Genomic DNA, 21,704 nt, shown 5'->3' with positions numbered 1-21,704 from the left:
TTTTGCTTGCTTCAAACATCAAGGTAGGGGTTTTGTAAATGTGAAGTACCAACCATCCCTCTAGTTTACTTCCCTTTTCTCAGGCAAGTCCATAGGCTTAGGTCTTGCATAGCTCTTAGATTCTCTTGGTAGAAAATCCTGAGCTAAAGATTCAAATGTAAGAAGTTTACTGGGAAAGTGATTCTAGGGAGCACTGATAGGGCAGCAGGGAAGTGAGACAGGAAAGGGAAGAAAGGTGATATAGGGTGTGTTAATGAGCTGTGGGCAACTGAGGCTCATTCCTACCGAAGACTCTTGGGAGACTCTGGGGAACACACATCAGAATCATCCCCCATAAGGAGTGAGGGAGCTAGGGTATTTATCCACCAACTCCCATCTAAAATTGGTTGAAGGCTCTTTCAGGGTTGGAGAGGAATAGTCTCCCACCACTACTAATTTGCCTCATGTACTAGTTGAACAAACTCCTGCAGCCAGAGAAAGCCCCCAGGTGCTTGTAGAAGCCATCAGGGCTGGGTGCAATGGCTTACATAGTGGCTGTAATCCCAGCACTCTGGGAGCCAAGGTGGGAAGATAGCTTGAGGCTAACAGTTCCAGACCAGCCCGGACAACATAGCAAAAACTAGTCTCTACAAGAAAAATAAAAAATAGCCGGGCATGGTGATGCACACCTGTAGTCCCAGCTACTTGAGAGGTTCAGACAGAGGATTGCTTGAGCCCAGGAGTTCAAGACTGCGGTGAATTATAATCGCCAGGGCACTCTGGTCTCGGCAACAGAGCAAGACCCTGTCCCTAAAAAGAAAAAAAAAAGTGGGGGAAAAAAGCCATCATCATGTACAGCAACAGTGAGATTAAGGGGATATGGGTAGCCATACTGGTACCTTATGCTACTCATCATAGCTACAACTAAGACTTCTAGACTCAAATGCCCCAAAGTCTTCCATTCTTTCCTCCTAGTTTAGTCTACTTGGATTGAAATATGAAGCTCTCCAATTTCCCTCTACAGTACCCTGACAAGTAGACAGTCAGTCCCTGCTTGAATACTGCTAGTGTCAGGGAATTTATTGCCTCTGCAAGGCAGCGCATTCTATTGCTGAAATAACTGAGATGCCAATTTTTTTTTTTTTTAAGATTCCACAGTTGTCATCTTGTAATTTCCAACTAAGTTGTACCCCTTGGAGTCCCACAGAATGATTCTCCTTCACCACAACAGCACTTTTGTGTATGTGTGTGTGCGTGCGCAACAAGGCTGTTTATTTCACCTGGATGCAGGTGGCCTGAGTCCAAAAAAGGAGTCAGCAAAGGGTGGTGGGATTATCATTTAGTTCTTGCAGGTTTGGGATAGGTGTACAAAGTACCTTCTTAAGAGTGGGGGGAGGGGAGGGGAGAATATTACAAAGTACCTTAAGGGCGGGGGAGAATATGTCTATCAGGGTGGGGCAGGAACAAATCACAATGGTGGAATGTTATCAGTTAAGGCTATTTTCACTTCTTTTGTGGATCTTCAGTTGCTTCGGGCCATCTGGATGTATACGTGCAGGTCATAGGGGATATGATGGCTTAGCTTGGGCTCAGAGGCCTGACATTCCTGTCTTCTTACATTAATAAGAAAAACAAAACAAAATGGTGGTGAAGTGTTGAGGCGGCGAAAATTTGGGGGGGATAATGGGCGATGTTTCTCAGGGCTGCTTCAAGCGGGATTAGGGGCGGCATGGGAACCTAGAGTGGGAGAGATTAAACTGAAGCAAGATTTTGGGGTAAGGGGTGATATTGTGGGGTTGTTAGAAGGAGCATTTGTTACATAGAATTATTGGTGATGGCCTGTATGCGGTTTTGTATGAATTGAGAAACTAAGCGGAAGACACAAGGTCCGAATAAGAGAAGGAGAAAAACAAGTATTAAAGGACTAAGAATTGGGAGGACCCAGGACATCCAATTAGAGAGTGCCCAAGGGGGTTCAGCATAATTATTTGCTTGGTTGGCTAGTTTTTGGGCTCTATCCTTGAGTTTTTTCTGTTGTCATATACCAGGCCAGATTGATTTAGGTAAAAACAGCACTCTTCATTTAAAAATATACAGAGTCTCCTTTTTTAGCAGTGAGTAAGTCGAGGCCTTGGCGATCCTGGAGGAAAGAGAAATGCAAAGCCAGCAATTGTTTGTTAAAAAAGGACTAGAAACGGCTAGGAAAGAGTGACTGAGATTGATAGTATGGTGGAGATAGCTGGGGAGAGGTAGAGGGTAGCATAAGAATGGGAACGAGAATAAGAGTATAAAACTAAGGAATAGGACTTCATCAGGGTGAAAGTATTGGAGGGTGCCCTGCCAGCAAAGATCATCTATCCACTCTAAGAGGGAGTTAAGAGTGGCAGTTTGGGGATAGCACCAGGAGATATCAGCTGTGATGGCTTGGAGAAACAGTGTAAACTGGCAGTGTAAACAAGAGCAGGGCATTTATAAACAGCTGAGAATGGTGAATAGGAGTATGACTAGACAGAAGATAGTAGGGATGACAAGTTTTTGGGGCGCAGTCCAAGTAGTGGGGGTGACTGCGTAAAGCCCTGTTGCAAAAAGTAGGGTAAGGATGAATAGACTTAATAGAATGAAGGGATGTATTAGGCTCATGAGGGTTATTATGTTCTTCAGAAATTCGAGTGAGTTTAAGGGAAGTAGGGGAGAGTACTTGTGACTTCCAGGAGGAAGAGGAGAAATCAGGTTGGCTGTCCAATGGACACAGTTTTATTCTGGAACAGTGAACCCAATGGGGAGGGTCCTGCAGGCAGACTGCAATTGGGGTACTATGGATGACTAAGGAGGGTCTGGTCCATCGAGGTTGTAGAGTTTGAGGGGTCAGATTCTTAACAAGAACTGATCGTCCAGCTAGGGTGTCTTCATATGGCTGGGAATCTGGAGTAGGCAAGAGAAGATTAGCAGCCTGGCGAATTTCCTGTCTAGCCTGTTGGAAGACTGGAAGATAGTCGCCCAGAGGGCCACAACAGCACTTCTAACAGAGTTTCTAAAACAAACTGGTATGTTTTCACCGTGAATCTCCCTCTCTGGCCCAAATCACTCACTGCCTTTACCATTCTTACTACAATGTGGTCTTTAGACCAGTGGTTCTCAACCGGGGGCAAACTTGCCTCTTAGGAGGCATTTGGCATTATCTAGAGACATTTTTGGTTGTTACATCTAGGGGAGAATGCTACCGGCAACTAGTGGGTGGTGGCCAGGGATGCTGCTAAGAATCCTACAAGACACAGGACAACCCCCACAACGATTTTCTGGCCCAAAACATCAAAAGTGCCAAGGCTGAGAAATCCTGCTCTGGACACATCATTATCCAGGCTACCCCCCTCTACTTTATATGGTTTGTCATATAAAGCATAGTGCTCAGAACTTGGTATGTGGTACCTGCAAGGATAGGACCAAAGAGAGCATGAATACATGGGGGTATCAAGAATACATCCTTGGGCTGGGTGCAGTGGCTCATGCCTGTAATCCCAGCACTTTGGGAGGCTGAGGAAGGCAGATCACCTGAGGTGAGGAGTTCAAGACCAGCCTGGCCAACATGGCAAAACCCCATCTCTACAAAAAATATAAAAAACTAGCCAGGTGTGGCGGCTCGTGCCTGTAGTCCCAGCTACTTGGGAGGCTGAGACACGAGAATCACTTGAACCCGAGAAGCAGTGGTTGCAGTGAGCTGAGATCGTGCTGCTGTACTCCAACCTGGGTGACAGAGTGAGACTGTCTCAAAAAAAAAAAAAACTATATCCTCTCTCACTTTGAAAATGGGATTCATAGTAGCAGCTGAAACATTCCCCATATAACCCTCCTCCTACCCAGTCTGTGGTCAGGGAAAGTCTCCAAGTCCTATTGAAACAAATTGCTCCCAAGCCAATGATTAAGAAACAAAAACAATGATATAAAAACATAAATGCAAATCTAGAAGGAAGCACAGTTCCCTCTGAGCATCCCCACAATGCTTTAATCGTAATAAATTGAATCAAATTCATTTTGGTTTATTTTTTACCCTAAAGGCATAACTGCAGATCTTCTCTACGAAATTTTTGTCACCTGAATAAACGATAAATTCTCTCTCATATTTTCACCCAAGACACTCCTAAAAATATCAAACAGGACAGAGCAATGTTGATCCATTTCTTGACCCTTTTTGGGTAAGGGTGAATTGACCAGCTATGAATCCAGTTAATTGTAGATTACATTTATTTACCTGATACAAGGAAACACCAGGTCCAGATGGTTTTACTACTAAGTCCGACCAAAATATTAAAGAAACAGTTAATTCCTATTTTGTTCAAACTGTTCTAGAACATTTGGGTGGGGGGTGTGGAAGATGGAGGCACACTTCAGCTTATTTCATAAGGCTAGCAAAGTCTATCTAAAATTGAGGACAGCACATGAAAAGAAAATTATAGGAAAATCTCACTAATGAACAAAAGATGTAAAATTTCTAGAAAATTCTCAAACTGAATTTAGCTTTGAGTTTTATGTTTTATAAAGTGATTTGAGTTTTATTTATTCCATGAATGGAGGATGATTTAACAACAGAAAATCGATTACTATACCCCACCACACTAATAGATTAAAGGAGTGGGGAATCAAGAATGAGCATACAGGGACACAGGGAACTTAAAATGTTCTTCTTGGGTATTGGGTATGTATGTATTGGTTAGCATTTGCTGTGTAACATGCAACTGCAAAATTTCAGTTATGTAAAATAAGCGTTTGTTTTCATACATTTTAGGGTAAGCTGGGGGTTAGCTATTTGAGGCTGTGCTCAGTTGGGCAGCTCAGCTTTAAACTGCAAGTCTCTGGGTCAGCCAGGTGACCACAACCTAGATGTCTTTCATTATTCTTGGATTAGCTGGCTAGCTGTTGCAAGTTCATCTCATGGAAATGTGGAATATTAAGAGAATTTATTTAACAGGACAAACACACTTCAAGTTCCTGCTCACGTAGTTTCCGCCATCATCCCATTTGGCCAAAGCAATCTGCATGGCTGAGTTTACAGTCAAGGAATGGGGAAGTCTACTCTGCCTTTTATGGCGTGGATACAGACAGGAATATAGAATCGGGCCAATGACTCAATTCTATAACAAGGCCTGTATTAGTGCATTCTTGCATTGCTATGAAGAAACACCTGAGACTGGGTAATTTATAAAGAGGTTTAATTGGTTCACAGTTCTGCAGGCTATATAGGAAGCATAGCTGGGGAGGCCTCAGGAAACTTACAATCATGGCAGAAGGTGAAGGGAAAGCATGCAGGTCTTACATGGCTGGAGCAGGAGGAAGAGAGAAGGGGTGGGAAAGTGCCACAATTTTTTTTTTTTCCAAGACAGGGTCTCGCTCTGTTGCCCGGGCTGGAGTGCAGTGGCACGATCTCACCTCACGGCAACCTCCACCTCCTGGGTTCACGCAATTCTCATGCCTCAGCCTCCCGAGTAGCTAGGATTACAGGCGTGTGCCACCATGCCCAGCTAATTTTTATGTTTTTAGTAGAGACAAGGTTTCACCATGTTGGCCAGGCTGGTCTCAAACCCCTTGCCTCAAGTGATCCACCTGCCTTGGTCTCCCAAAGTGCTGGGATTACAGGCGTGAGACACTGCACCCAGCCATGCCACACACTTTTACACAACCAGATCTAGTGAGAACTCTATCACAAGACAGCACTAGGGGGATGGTGCTAAACCATTAGAAAAAAACTCATGATCCAATCTCACCAGGCCCCACCTCCACACTGGGGATTACAATTTGACATGAAATTTGGGCAGGGACACAGATCCAAACCATATCATGTGGGTATTTTATTTATAACTTATATGTATGACACATACACATTATATATGTTATGTATATGGCATATACATTATATATATGTAAAATGTGGCATTTACAAAATATTTCATAATAAAAATTAATGAAATTCACACATTAAGCACATTTTGGGGACCCTTCTTATTTACTAGTCTCATAATCCCGTCCAAAGAGGAAATAAAGTTGGCTTGGCAGGAGTTGTTCTTCATGATGGTCTCTTTCATCTTTTCTTTTTTCTATTCTTTTAACCTCTTCCAAAAAGGATTTAAAGAGGCTTACAAAGCACCAAGTAAAAGTAAATTCATAATAAATAAAACAAAGCAAAAAGAAAATAAGGTTTCCAAAGCAAGACAGAGCAGGAACCACGTTAGCTCTGGCCTGGATGTTCTGTTTGCCTCTTCTGATCCTCTTTCCACCCTTCTCTACCTGTTCTATGCTCCCTGAAGGGCTCCTGTGTCTCCTTGCTTCTCCTATAGCTACAGGGCTCACTGGGTTCTGATAACTGCTCTGTCCTCCTGATGCTTTGGGCCTAGAGACAGGTAGCACTTCCTGTGAACCATCCCTTGCTGGCTTCCTTCATCCTGCCACACCTTTGTAACTTACTCCTTCACTAAGCCCTTCTTACTTCACCCTTTGGAAGGTGCCACGTTTCCTGTCAGGGACCCTGACTGCAACCGCCCACAAATTGTATGCCTTAATTCTATATGCCTGCAAGATGCAGGCCTAAGGTCTTAGAGTCATTATCAAGTGGGAGACAAAATCGGTTAAAGAATCCCGTCTCTCAAGAGAAGCAGACATACTCCTGACACCAAAATGGGCAAGAAATTTCCTCTTGTGGTTTCTCAAAGAGAGGACATTGTGGTGTAATAATCCCATTCTTTTCTCTTACAAACCATCTCTAATCCACTCAGGGCTCAGCCCTCAAATCTCTTCTTATCAACACTCACTGATCTTATCTAGTCTTACAGCTTTAAATATACACATGCTGATGACTCCCAGTGTGTGCCTCTGGTCCTGACTTTCCCCTCAAATTATTTTCACTATCTAACTGCCTATTTTTTGGATATCCAATAGGCATCTCAAGTTCTTTGTATGTCCAAAACAAAACTTCCAGTGTTTATTCTGTAATTCTCTCCTCCCAGTGTGCCCTCATTTCAATAGAGGGCCCCAGCATCATTTGCCTGGTTGCTCAGGGCATGTGTGTATGTGTATGGGGGGGCAGGAGGAGTGGGGTAGTAATGGAAGAAACCTGTCATCCTTTTTTTTTTTTTTTTTTTTAATAGCGATGAGGTCTTGCTATGTTCCCCAGGCTGGTCTTGAACTCCTAGGTTCAAGCGATCCCCCTGCCTTGGCCTCCCAAAGTGCCGGGATTATAGGCGTGAGCCACCAGGCTGGCCCTGTCATCCTTGATACCTTTTTTCCTCACATTCCACATCCAATCCATCTCACACCATGTTGGCTCAGGTCTTCAAAATACATTCAGAATCTGACCAATTCTCGTGACCTCCATCACTACCACTCTAACTCAAACTACTACAGTTTCTCATTCTACCATATTTATTCCTAACTAGTTTCCCTTCTTCTATTCTTGCTATCTTCCAGGGTCCCACCTCCATCAGCCAGTGTAATCCTTTAAAAATATGTCATATCATATCATCTCCTGCTCAAAATCCACTAACTGCTTCCCACCACACTTAGTCTTCACCATGGCCTACAGGGCCTTACATGCATGATCTTGCCCCTGGCATCTTTATTTTCTGTCACTCTTTCCTCCCTCCCTCCCTCTCTCCCCCTCCCTCCCTCCTTCCCTCCTTCCCTCCCTCCCTCCCTGCCTCCCTCTCCCTCCTTCCAATCCAGTCATAACAGCCTCCCTGATGTTCTGTGAACAAGTCAAGCGTGCTATTTGAGGCCTCGGGACCTTTGCACTTGTTCCTCTGACTGAAACACTCCTGTTCAGATATCTACATACCTCACTCATTTAAGTCTATGCCCAAATGACAAACCTTCAGGGAGGTCTTCTCTAATACCTCCACCATTGCCTACTTTGCTTCACTTTTCTTCACAGCACTTATCAGTACCTGATATGACATGAAATATGTAGATACACATTTGTTTATTGTCTGTATTTCCATTTGGAGTGTAAGCTCTAAGAAAACAGGTTTTTGTTTGTTTTTTCCTTTCATCCCAGCATCCCCAGTGCCTGTGACTTTAGACAGAGCAGGCCCTAGGTAAACGTTTGTTAAATGAATGGATGACTCTGTTCTAATTTGTCTAATTTCTCGAGTCACCCTCAGCCAGATCCAACAAATATTTGAGTCTTAATTATGTAAGTGACACTTAGCTAGATGCTTACAGCTTTAAGAACGTATAAAACAGCCCCTAACCTGAACTGTGTCCTTTTGGGAGGGTACTGATTGGGAGAGGGCACAAGGAAACTCCCAGAGTACAGAAATGTTCTTTCTCTCCATCTGGGTGGTAGTTACACAGGTGCATACATAAGAGCAAATCTACTGAGCCATATTCTTAAGATATGTGTATTTTATGTTGCACCCCAATAAAAGTTTTTGTTGTTGGTTTTTTTAAGGTTCTGACGTATCTAGACACAAAACGAGATAATTTCCCAACGTGGCAAGACCAATGATGGAGCTGCACAGCCTGCTTTGTGAGCAGTGAGAAAGTCACCCTCCAGGTACTAAGATTGGCATACCCTTTCCTTGATAAGAGAAAAAGGGTAGGATGTAGCCTGTTATTCTCCTGACGCTGGAATGTCCTAGAGATCACGGGCCTCTCCTATCCCCTGGAACCATTTTCTCACTGTGGCGCTGTTCATTGGGGCCCAGCAACAGAGATCCCGAATACAGGACGCTGGATCAGTGGGGGCTCAAGCCCTTAAGTTAGATGCAGCAAGGCAGAGCGGCCTTTGGGAGAGGGGCAATGGGGCAGCCCTGTGCTTTAGACTTGGCTTGAGGAGGTGACACTGTGTCCACGTGCCTGTGAAGAGAGGACGGCTAAGTATACACGCGACCCGCCAGACTTCACAAACGGAGGAGACGCGGGTCACACCAGTGCGCATGCTCAGCAGGGGCTTCTGCCACGCAGGCGCACGGCGGCCGGCGCGGGCCGAGCGGAGGCAACTGCCGTGCGGCCTGCGGGCGCGCGCTCCCTTATCGGCCAACGGACGCGAGGCGCGCGCCATGGAACAGCGGTTAGCTGAGTTTCGGGCGGCGCGGCAACGGGCGGGTCTGGCGGCCCAACCCCCTGCTGCCAGTGAGGGCGCACAAACCCCAGGAGAGAAGGCGGAAGCAGCAGCGACTCTAAAGGCAGCCCCAGGCTGGCTAAAGCGGTTCCTGGTATGGAAACCTAGGCCCGCGAGTGCCCGGGCCCAGCCCGGCCTAGTTCAGGTGAGACGACGGAAACTTCGGCCCTAGGACCTGGCCTCGGAGCCACAGTCGAGGGCGCGGCCCTAGCTGCCGGGGGTGTGGCCCTAGCTTCCGGAGGCGGGGCTACTGGCCCCTCCCTCCCGATCGAGGGCCGGCCCGCTCATCTCCGGCCACACGTGTCAGCACTGTTAGCAGTTTTGACATTTTCTTTCCAGCCCGCGACCCACGCAGCTCCTAATTCCAGCGAGAGTCGAGGGTCCTGGGAGAAAGCACCTCTGCTCTTAAATTATTCACTCCGAATTGAGTTATCGTGACGCCCTGTGGCATTGGGAAACCTCTCCACAACCAAGTTGAGCCACAGCCCTCTGCTAATGGAGGGTAAAAGGTCTAATTGGATACCGATCACAAGTAGCAGTAATTAAAACTTCATTTGATTCGCACCTGGGGCACATGCAGCTAGTAGTAGCCCAGATAGCCTGTGACTTAGAAATGCGTTTGAATACAGAATTTACCAAAGTGTGGTAGCTGTAACTGCCGGTAGTGGCAGAAGCTTATTCAAGTTCCATAGTGAATGTTCAAGACACAAACAAAAAAAAGTGATTTAGTATGATAACCTTTTCACATTTAATTGTTTTGGTAATCTCTTGTTTTGCAGATGAATTTAATTTGCATCCTTTTGTGTTTTCATTTAGTTTTAACTCAGTAAAATGGTAAGGTGGCTTGCAGCGAGGTTGAAATGTCTATGTGGAAATACAGGACAAAACATCAAGGGATAAGTGCTTTGTAACAATTTGTGCCCAGTGCTTTGTTCCTCATAAGTGCAATAAGAACTAAAAAATTCCTTTTAAAATGAAAATATGCTGGAAGAAAAGTGTACCTTGCTCACCTTAAAATTATTTCCTGTAAGTTCATCTATTATTGCACAACATTTGATTTGAGGGAATTTTTTAAAATTACTGAACCTATTACTCAATTTTGATTTGATATTCTCAGTGATATACAGGATTCCATCTGACTTGCAGAAAGGTGAAAAGAGCGCAGCAGAGTTCAGACAATCCATTTCCTTGTGTGCAGTTTGTGTTAATTGTCTTTGGATAATTTTATTGTTGACTAGAACTTTCTAAGTACAACACTTGCTTAAGATTTTAGAAACCATTTCCTTTATTCTTTTTCTCTCTGCAGTTAAAAAACAATGTCTAACCCATGCAATGAACTTTTGACTGTATGTCTCATTTCCAAGGGAATGAGATCATTGAGTTGGACCCAGAGAAACTGAATTCAGAGAAAAACTTCCATTATTGAGAACCCAAACGCTGATGGCCAGACAAAAGGATGAGAGGAAATGCTGGACCTCCAGTTTGTTGTTAATTGCTCTGTTTTTCCATAAGGGACTCTGCCTTAAGCTCATTTTCATTGACTTATCATTTCTGGGTTTGCTCTGGTGTGAAAATTCTCATTTAATTTTTTTTCTTCAGATTCTGCCTCTAGTTTAGAAAAGAAAAAGTCTAATTTACAATTCATGTCAGACAATTTTGATGGCACACTGTGGCCTGTCAGAGATTTCTTTAGCATTCTATTTTTTTTTAATTATTTTTAATTTTTGTTTTTTTAATTGAACAGCTTTATTGAAATAAGGTTTACATACTACAGAATTTATCTCTTTTAACATACAGTTCAAAGATTTTTAGTAAATTTATTGAGTCATGCAACCATCACTGCAACTTTAGAACGTCTCTATCACTCCAAGAAGGCCCCTCTTGCACATGAGCAGTTACTACCCATTTCCAACCCCAGCCCTGCACAAATGTCAGTCTACTTTCTATCTATACATTTGTCTCTTCCGGATGTTTCATGTAAATGGAATTATACAGTATGGTAAACACATTTTTTGCCTATTAATTTTTATATTCAACTAGGTTCAACATGTAGCCGTAGCCAAATATTTTAAATTTTCCTTCTGGAAGTTTGAAAATATTTATCTTTTTTGATACTTACTTCTCCTTCTGCTTTCTCTTTTTCATACTGAAACAGTCTTTTAAATGATTGCATTCATTGATTAATTCCTTATTTTTCCCTTCTAGCAGAAGACCTTCCTTTTCACTCTCAAGACAGCATCCTTGGATATTAATTACCTTTTGTTCATTATCCCCTTTCTTATGAGCACCATCTAGTTGTTGAAGCAACAGATTTTCATGTTGTAGTTGAGATATTCTCTCCTCTACGTAGTCCCACTTTCCAAAGGATTTACTTGGCTTAGGTCCTTTTGTACACTTTATAAAACCAAAACCTTTTCTCTGAGAGAATTTCTTGTGTCATGGAGTTTACTTTTTAGGGTATTGAATTCGAGCTTCGGAAAGTTGCTCAGTTAAAAACTCATTATTATCTTTTAGTTCAGAAATATCAGAACTCATTTTCTTTCTTGTAAAGAAACGTCTTGTGCTCTCTGTAAAGCAAGTTCTAGGTCTCTTTTTGTTTTCACACTTTGATCACACTCACTTATAGCAGCAGCCAGTCTAGCATGGAATGACTCAACTTCAGCTTCCAGTCTTTCCTTGTTTTGATTTTCCTTCTCCAGTTTAGACTTGAGCATTGTATTCTCAGTTTTGAGGTCGTTAAGCTGTTGACCATACTGGGATACTGTTTTTGTTAATGTTTTTCCATTCAGTTTTATAGTCTCTTGAAGGTCATCATTCATTTCTTTAACAATTTCAATGTCCTTTTTCCCTTTCGAGGTTCCTATTTTTTATTGTGTATACTTACATACACAATAAAGGCAATATCTCTCTTCAACAAGCAATTTTCATGCATCAGATTTTTTTTTCTTAAAGTATTTCTTCAAGCCTTCAATTCTATTTCTAGTGATCTGATAGTCAGTTTAAGCTGTTCTTTTACTTCAACTTCTTTCCTATGTTGCTCCACTTTCCTTTCTAACTCTTCCCTAATTTTTTCATATAACATATTAGCATTTCTTCTCATCGTCTTCTAAGCTGCAAACTGTAGAGTTCCTGTTTCCATTCTACTTTTTGATATTGAACTGTGACTTCATTTCTTGTGTTTTGGATAGCTCCTTCAGAACACTAAACTCAGTTTTCATATTTCTTATTGTCTAGTGTAAGTTGTTCACAGATAATTTTTTTTAAGGTCCAGTGACTTTTCACATGAAAGAAATGCATTCTGGATTTCCATTAGGATACGAGAATCATTACAATCCATTCCATATTGCTTAATGAGCATCATAAACTTCTTACAATGAGGGTAAGGTTCCTCATGATCCTCTGAAGCTGTTTCAGATGGCCGAGTTAAGTCATCAGGTTCATCCCTAAATGAGTTTGCTTTTTGACCTTTTTCTTTTCATTTGACATTTTCTTTGCAGGCCTAGCGTACTCTTTGTTCTCCTTCCTAGGAAATCGCTGATGGTAAGTTTTTCCACTCTTCCTTTGTTGAATTAATTTATCATCATCGTCAGCAGATGTACTATCATATAGGTTTTTTTGATACTTTTTTTTTTAACTTTCGTGCTTCTTTCTAGCTTCTTCAACCTGTGGCTGTTTATTTTCACTTTCAAGCTTTTCTTATTCTTCCTCTGATGTCACTTGTACTTCTTGTTCTGCTTTGGATGTTTGTTCGTTCTTCCTTTCTCTTGCTTTCTTCACAACAGAATCTTTCATTTCCGTGGTAGGCTTTAGGGAAGGATGTTTTTCAGGAGGCCCTTCTCCCTTTCCATTTACTATATATTTTTTCGTTTTTTATATGAAGGTCCAAGTAAAGACTTTGAAACACTCTCAGGGATACACTGCTTGGTAGTAAAAGTCAAGTCTTCATCATCTGGTTTAGGCCATGGATCAACACAAAGTTTTTTTTAAAATACTGAAGGCAAATGCTTCAGAACTCCCAGAATCTTTTTCACTTTCTCCTCCTGTTTTCAAACTTGCATTCTTCTTGGATGCTTCTTCTGGGTTGTCATTTTGAAGACCATTTTCAAGTATCTTTTTTTTTTAATGTTGCAAAATTTGTTGTGAGTGCTTGTCAGACCACCAGAAATAGCATAATCTGCAGTCTGTTCATACATACTCTTGAGGAAAGACAATATTTTGTTGAAGAAGAATGCTAACTATACCTGACAAGCCATAATGTACAACAGGCATGAGAGCTGTTCTTTTCAACCTATCAACAGCATGTACATTTGCTTGTTTCTTCACTAAAATTCCACCTTTTGCTGTGTTTTGCAAACTATAGCAAGTAAAAGTGGTGTGTTTGCATCCTTGTTCAGCACTTCAGTATTCACATGGTGTGAAGGCAGTTTTTCTGCCAGTAGTGTATTCTCATTATACACAGCATAGTGTAGTGCATTGTTGCTATAGACATCCATAAGATCTGGGTTGGTGCCACATTCTAGCAGAATGATGACACAAATCTCTTCTTGGCAATGTACAGCCTTCATCAAAGGCATCCTGTTTCATTTGTCACCAATGTCAGTCTGGCACTTTCAGTTCACCTGGAGAGTGACCACTTCCACATGGCCATTGGCACAGGCCAAATGTAAAGCAGTCGTGTTCATCCACAGATGAAGGAATACAGAAACTCCAGGATATTTGCACAATGGAATACTCTTCAGCCATCAAACTTTAGGACATCACCCCACTTCCAGCAACGTGGAGAGAGACCTGTTCATCCACAGATGAAGGGATACAGAAACTGTAGTATTCATTCACAATGGAATACCCTTCAGCTGTGCACATATACTGAAATCATATCACCTGGAGCCACACAGTTGAACCTGTTCATCCCTTGATGAAGGGATGACAAAACTGAAATATATATCCAGAATGGAATACCCTTCCACGACAGAAATGGATGAAATCCTGTCATTTGCAGTCATGTGGAGAAACCTGTTCATCCGCAGATGAAGGGATAAAGAAACTGTAGTATATATACACAAATGGAATACTCTTCATCCAGAAAAATGTAATGAAATTACATCATTTGCAGCCACACTGTTGAACCTAGAGGACATCATGGTAAATGACCTGTCCTGTCCACCCACAGCTGAAGGGATAAAGAAACCACCATACAGATACACTATGGAATATGCTTCAGCCATAAAGCTTTGGGAAATCCTGTCATCCACAGCCATGTGGAGAAACCCAAGAAACACAGAGGATATTAGGTCCAAGGAAATGAGCCTGGTAGAGGAAGTCCCACACCTTTTAATCTCAGGCATGGAGATTCCAAAAACTTTATCTCCTGTCCCTCTACAGATGAAGGGATCAAGAAACTGTAATGTATATGCACAAAGAATACTCTTTGGCCATCAAAATAACTAAACCATGTCATCTGGAGCAACAAAGCCACTGCGGCCTCCATTTGGGCCAAGCTCTGACCGCAATGATGCCTCTGCCCCGACCCGGGCCTCGCTCTGACTGACAATGCCGCTGCATCTTTTCAGCAGTCATCGATGAGGAAGTATCTACATCCTCCTTTCCACTACCAGATTTTGCTTGGAGAAAAGCAGTTTCCCGAAATAATTCTGTGACGAGCTTCTTCCACATTAGGACAAAAATGCTGGTAACTTTTAAAAATTCCTACAGAAACCTCCTGCTTCCCTCTCCAGCCATATCCCAGGCAAGCCCCCAGCACACCACCCTGCCCCAGAACCCATTTCCCATACCCATCCACCACTCCTGACCTCCAGGCCTTGGCTCAGGCTGGCCTTCTGCTCAAAGGCTCTCCTTTGGAGTCGCCTGGCTAAGCACAGCTTTGCCTCACCCCCGCAAAATCTAGTAGTCATCTTGAATTTCTCCCTTTCCCTCACTATCATTCATTCATTCAACAAAAATCTTGTCATGTGCCCACTGTGTTCCAGCTTTTGTTCTAAATCCTGGGAGACAGTGTAATTAAGACACACAAGTCCTACTCTTGTACAACTTGCATTTGAGCTTGGGGCAGCAGGGGAAGGAGGACAATAAACAAAACCAGATAAATGCTATGAAAGAAAAAAGATAAAGCCAGTAGATTGTGATAGTGAATTAGGGGTGAGGGGAGCAGAGTACTATTTTAAATCAGCTGAGCAGGGAGAACTCACTAAGGAGGAGACATTTAACAAGAAGGAACCACCCTGGCAAAAACGGGGACTAAGCCAAGGGCACATACGGTGACATTTTTGCTGTTTGTAGTAGGAGGGGTCAACCAAGTGATATGAGGGGAAGGGAGCATTCCTCTCAGAGGGAACCACAAGTGCAGAGGCCCTAAGGTAAGAAGCAGCTTGATATTTGAGGAATGGCAGTGCCTTCCTTGGACCATGCCTGTGTGTGATGTAACAGTCACAAACACTTCTTCACCCAGATTTTACAGCAGAAGGGAACTGGTACTCAGACAAGTTCCAAATGAGGCAGAAGAATGTCCGTATCTCTCTTGTTTGTTCCCTTCGTCAGTTTGTTTACCCCCCCCCACCCCCCACACCCATCTACCTCTAGCTCCCTAACCTTTCTCCTGCCACCCCCCATAAAGGCCCCTAATTAAATAAAATATATTTTGGAGGAGACCATCCTAGGATCCCAGACTGACCTCATCTCTGCCTATCACTAGTTTTATGGCTTTAGGGAAATTACTTAACCTCTCAGTGTTTTCTTATCAGTAAGTTGGGAATAATAATGCCTGCTTCCTGGATTACAAGAGTTCATACATTGGAAGGCTCTCAGTAAATGGTGACATAGGAACATTCTTCTTTTTATACTCCCTATATGATAAATTTAGTTTATTGTGAATCTCAACATGTATATTCAGAATGTATTTTGTGTCCATCAGTCCACTATTTCCATCTGACTGCTGTCACCACCCTGGTCAATGTCTGGCTCTCTCTTGCTAGGCCTCCTCCCCAACCTTTTTAGCACCAGGGATTTCATGCTTTTGGTTAGTTCCCTGCTTAGACCTTCAGCTGTTTCCCATTTCCAGAATCTTCACTGCAACCTGCCTGGCCCTACTTTATCTGGCTCCCACCCTCATGCCCTCCCTCCTTAGCCCTGTCATCTCATGCTACTCTCCCCTTTGCCCAGAACACTGCCCAGATGCATTCTTCTTGGGCCAGAACGCATACTGTGCATGCATGTCAAATCTGAAACAGACATTTCTTTCTTTAATGAGTATCAGGGGTCAGGGATGTGGCTGATAATATAAGGGCCTCTCCAATCAGACTTTCTAATCTAACTGAAAAGATAATAATTACAATGTTGATGCTAAAAAAGAAGGTTCTGACAAAATAGAACTTCTGAAACATCATAAATCAGATGACCAGTATTTGTGATCCCCTTTTAAATATTCACGTGAAGAAGAATAGGGGATGTAACTGAAGAGATGAACTGAAAGTTCTGCTATGAATTGAGAACCTGAGTATGGGATGCCATGTTTGGATCTGGAGACACGTGGCTTCCTGTTACTTAAACAATCTGGCATCATACATGACATGACCTATAGTAAAAGAGAGACACTGTAGTGCTGAGTAGTTTGGTGCTTAATGAACGGGAGAGCTAGCTGGTTCTGGGGGAGGCAGAGGGGGCACCCTCCCTGATGCCCAGGGAGGTCAGGGCTGACAGTTCATGAACTGTGCTTGCCTGGAAGGAAGGCAAAGAGTTAAGGAAGAAGGAGGAAGTGGACGGAATTCTAGGCTTGAGATGAGGACTGAGAATATCTTTGAGTAATAAGACCAGTTAAGCTGGAGAAGAAGGGTCATTTATGGAACAAAAGATTGTGGATCGTGTTGTCATGGAATTTCCTAGACCACTGTGACCCATTAGTGGATGGTGAAATTAATATAGAAGATCTTGTTCCCTATTAAAAATGTTTTTAAAGTAGAATAGGAAATACAAGAGAATGTCTCAGGGAGGGTAAGTGTTGACTTGTGAAACTTTGTTGCATATATGTATTCTGGATTACAGTCTAAAATGTACTCCTTATTGTAGGTCATGTTCAAAAGAGTTCCGAAAACAGTGGACTGGACACAGAGCTGTCTAAATACCTGTGTCTGCCATTAGCATCTGGCACAGGGGCTTGTCTACTGGCATTTCAATCTGTTGAACAAATTGAGGGTCTTGGGTTCCAGCCCAAGGAGTTTGGATTTTATCCTGTAGGCAGTGAACTTTTTTGAAGGTTTGTGAACAGGAGGGTAATGGGTCTTTAAGAAAATTCATTTAGCAGTTGTACATAGGATGGCTTGGGGAGGGAAGAGATAGGAGGCAGGGAGTCTAGTTAGGAGACATTGGCTGGGCCTTGGGTGAGTGACAATGACCTGTGTAGGTTAATCACGGGATGGGAAGGTAAGGGGGCCCAGTAATGGCTGTAACAGTGGTTTTTGTTTGTTTTTGAGACAGTGTCTTGGTCTGTTGCCCAAGCTAGAGTGTGGTGGTGCAATCTCAGCTCACTGCAGCCTCCGCCTCCCAGGTTTGAGCGATTCTCATGCCTCGGCCTCCTGAGTAGCTGGGATTACAGTCGTGTGCCACCATGCTGGCTAATTTTTGTATTTTTAGTAGAGATGAGGTTTCACCATGTTGGCCAGGCTGGTCTCAAACTCCTGAGCTCAAGTGATCTGCCTGCCTCAGCCTCCCAAAGTGCTGGGATTACAGGTGTGCACCTGGCTGATTTTTTTTTTTTAAACGTAAAAAGGATTTTTGTTTCCTGTCTCTATTTTAGAATCATGTCACTCGTAATATTTTAGGTCATCTAATCCAATCAACAAAGGTATATTGACTCTGACTGTATTTGAAGCATTTGTCATGACTGTTGCATTATCAGTTATTCAGGAGTTTCTGTATGGGGCACAAATTAGCTCTTCTTAGCAGCAGACTAATCTGAAGAAATGACTCCCACGAATAAGAATCTGTCTGAATACGTAGGGCTTTTATTAGGTCACATCTCACGAAGTGCTGATCAGTTTTGATTCAGTTGGAGTAGAGCACATAGGTTCTTTGGAGATGATTGTTTCAGAGAGTTGCATGAAAGAATAGAAATCAATGAGCCAGTAGCCTTCTCAGAGCAATGAAAACTGCCTTTTCAGATTAGTTTTGATCATCTCAGCTCCATTACCCTTTATTCTTTCTTTTGTTTGTTTGTGTATCCTAGGAAGCGGCTCAGCCCCAGGGCAGCACATCAGAGCCACCATGGAACACAGCCATTCCTCTACCCTCGTGCTGGGACCAGTCTTTCCTGACCAATATCACCTTCTTGAAGGTTCTTCTCTGGTTGGTCCTGCTGGGACTGTTTGTGGAACTGGAATTTGGCCTGGCATATTTTGTCCTGTCCTTGTTCTATTGGATGTACGTCGGGACACGAGGCCCTGAAGAGAAGAAAGAGGGAGAGAAGAGCGCCTACTCTGTGTTCAATCCAGGCTGTGAAGCCATCCAGGGCACCCTGACTGCAGAGCAGTTGGAGCGCGAGTTACAGTTGAGACCCCTGGCAGGGAGATAGGACCCAGCTGTGCTGTCATGCAGCTAACCTCTGATGTGGTCTTCCTCACCATTGGCTATGGATTTGATTTCAGGTGTATAGGACTAAGGGCAGCTTGCGGGTTAGCTCTGTGACTGCATAGTTTTTCTACCTTCTTTCCCTGATCTTTTGCTGCCATTTGATCTTTGATAGTTTTGGTGAAACTCTAAAATACATTCACTGTGGGTCCGATGCAATTTATAAAAATTATGTACTCAAGAAGGGAGACCTGTTTGTTTCATTTCTCATCTGTTTGGGAGATGATTTTAGAGCACTAGAAAGGCACTGGGGAGATTCTCAGCTTAAAACATCGAGCAGTTTGAAGTATGATTAGGTACATCAGGGCTGCATTGTCAATGTTCTCTTTAAGTCTTTTAACATTTATAGCAATTTCTTTTTTCCCAGAGAGTTTAGGTTGCAAGTTTTGGGTTTCTTGTTTGTTTTTGTTTTGCTTCCTGCTTTAATTCTTTAATTTTCAGTCATTACTGGTATTGAAAAATAAAATATCTTTAAAACATCTCCTCTTCGGAAATAGGTCCCTCTTCATTGCCCATCACCATCTTCCACTCTCCTATTATTTTGCCACTACTCAGTAAAGGAAGGTAGGAAGAGACAAACGCCTAAGTGCAGGTGTGGGGAGGGATTTCACAAGTGGTTATTAATGGCCAGTTCAGCAAGAAGTGTTGAGTGTGTACAAAGGGGAGGGCTGGAAGTGTTAACTCCAGACCCGTTGGCTGCTTGAGTTGTTTCTTATATTCTAAAGCAGCAGTCCCTAACGTTTTTGGCACCAGGGACCAGTTTTGTGGAAGACAGTTTTTCCATGGACGGGATGGTGGTGGAGGTGGTTTCAGGATGAAACTTCCACCTCAGATCATCAGGCATTAGAGTCTCATAAGGAGCACGCAACCTAGATCCCTCGCATGCGCAGTTCACAATACGGTTCTAAGGGCTTTAGAGTAAGCAGCTTTTTCACCTGTGGGCCTCTGGTGAGAAATTCTGTAAATTGTGATAATCAGGCTGGATTTTAATGCTGCTTTTCCAGTACAATGTTAGAGTTTGGGTTCATTAAAATTAGGCAAACTCCCATTGGGTTAGGGCTTCTCTCATTCCATTTTGTGGCTAACCTTACTGTGTTTCAGCCCTTGCTGAAAATTCTTCTGATATGTGTTGCTCTTCCTCACAGCCCTTTGGCCATTGGGAGTTTGGCTGTCCCTCAGAGCCATCCGGTCAAGCAGATGGTCTGTTCTATCTCACAGAAAAGTCTTTTCTTCCATGAGTTCTGTCTGAACTGAACATGTAAAAAGTATGGGAAACAGATGAATCCCTATTAAACATGAAGTTTTGATTGTATTTAAGATACAATTTTGTTGACTGATTTATTTTCTTAAGGCTTTCTTAATTTTCTTGATACTTTCCTTGGGCTCTTCTGTTTCATAAAAGCCCCATACAAGGGAGTAATTCCCTAATCTTAAGTTTTACTGCAGTGCTCAGGGCAGTAAGCATTGCTGTAGGAAAGAACTAATTTGTATTTTAAAAACATATAATTCAGACTTTCCCCTAAAACAAAATGCCTGTAACTCTGAATTAGGTTTGATCCAATTAGTAATCCCAGTGGGGTAAAGACTTAAGCACGCATGAGACTTGACCTATGGGTGGACCTCAGTAGTGATTTTTGAAATGCAGCTGTTTTTGAGGTGGAGTCTAGATTGCCTCAAACCCACCTTGCATGAGATTTTCTGTGAACAATTTGTCACTTCTAACCTCTTACCAAAGGTGCATGTAATGATGGCATTAACTTCTAGGAAAAATAGGGTGTGAATCAATTAATGGCCTGGCAGGGAGAAGAAGAAAGAACAATAAGTATTTGGTGCTCTGATCAGACCATTAGGTTTTAGGTGCAGCCTTGATTTTCCGAATTTAGGCCTATTGATCTCAGAATTTCCACTCACAGCATGACCATTAACCCAGCATGCAGCTTCCATTAAAGGATTCTTCTGTCATCAGGGAACTTGAAATCCCAGAGGTAGATGCAGTCACTGTGATAGCTTTATACACGAGTGAAGTCGTTTCTGTCCAAGTCTAACAAGTAACTTGGTTTTTGCTTTTATTCACATTATCCCATCTTGCCTATTGATAGGGACTGTTAAACAAGACTCTACATCTAAAGTTGGAAGGGACCCCAAAATACCATCAAGTGTGTTCCCCACCCCCAACCTTGGGCAGGGCCATCATTTATTCCCAACTAAAGATAATTTGTTTCTAGTGAACCCCTAAAGAAGATTCCAGGTACTTCCTAGGAAGTTCTTTATGTTTACTGAAAGAACTTTTGCCACCCCCATCCCCGCCATCTGGGGTTATTTTGTCTCCTAATCTCAGTGGATGTGGAGTCCCTGGAGGCCTATGTGAGCATCCTTCACACTGGTAAACCTTTACTCAGTTCTCTTTTCTCTCTGCTCTTTAGGCCAAGTCATTGAGCTATACCTCTGGGACTCAATCACTTTCATGCTAGCCCTGACCTATTCTAAGTGTTTCAGGTTTGGGTGGGGGTGAGTGGCCCTGTGGATGGGTATAATGATCTTTCTCAAAAGCTTTGGAGCTTTGCCAGTGATGACTTAGGCATGTGTATTTTGTGCTATTAGAGTTATGCTTTGAGTATAGGCTGTCTTTCACATTTGCCTTTTGACTGATCTGTGCGTCAATCAAAAAGCTCTGTGCTGCAAAATCTTAGAAAGTTACACAATTGAAAGAACCAGTGACCCTCAGTTGGGCAGAAGACAACAAAATTCGAGCTGTGTGTTTTTAGTTCCTGCCACTCATACCAGCAAATATTTGTAGATGCCCTGGATTTGGCGCTGCTGGGGACACACACGTATGAGCTCCTGCATAGGATGAGCGTCCCTAAGAGCCCGGGGATGCAGGGGTGGGGTTGGGATGTCATGAAGCATGTTGCCGCCAGGCGGTGGCGTAGAGCTGCCACTATACCTCACGGGTCCCTTCACATCACACTTGAAAATTTACGTA

The 21,704-nt window shown here is 42.9% G+C and overlaps 1 protein-coding gene across 3 annotated transcripts; it reads left to right on the top strand.

Annotated features, from left to right (window-relative positions):
* Positions 1-3,460: 3,460 nt before the first annotated feature.
* Positions 3,461-20,042, top strand: SAYSD1 (SAYSVFN motif domain containing 1). 3 transcript variants are annotated; one of them, XM_034962037.3, is made up of 2 exons: positions 3,461-9,230; positions 18,321-20,042. In XM_034962037.3, the coding sequence occupies exons 1-2, from the start codon at positions 8,901-8,903 to the stop codon at positions 18,663-18,665; spliced, it is 675 nt and encodes a 224-aa protein (XP_034817928.2). In that variant the 5' UTR covers positions 3,461-8,900; the 3' UTR covers positions 18,666-20,042. The 3 variants fall into 3 exon arrangements, with proteins under 3 accessions (XP_034817928.2, XP_063461342.1, XP_054969545.1); XM_063605272.1 differs by lacking the exon at positions 3,461-9,230 and adding an exon at positions 10,395-14,831; XM_055113570.2 differs by lacking the exon at positions 3,461-9,230 and adding an exon at positions 10,396-14,774.
* Positions 20,043-21,704: the final 1,662 nt, after the last annotated feature.

This window comes from Pan paniscus, chromosome 5, assembly GCF_029289425.2.
Source record: "Pan paniscus chromosome 5, NHGRI_mPanPan1-v2.0_pri, whole genome shotgun sequence".
In the NCBI taxonomy this organism is placed as follows: domain Eukaryota; kingdom Metazoa; phylum Chordata; class Mammalia; order Primates; family Hominidae; genus Pan; species Pan paniscus.
The sequence above is the reverse complement of the archived record's forward strand: the minus strand, read 5'-3'. Positions and strand labels throughout refer to the sequence as shown.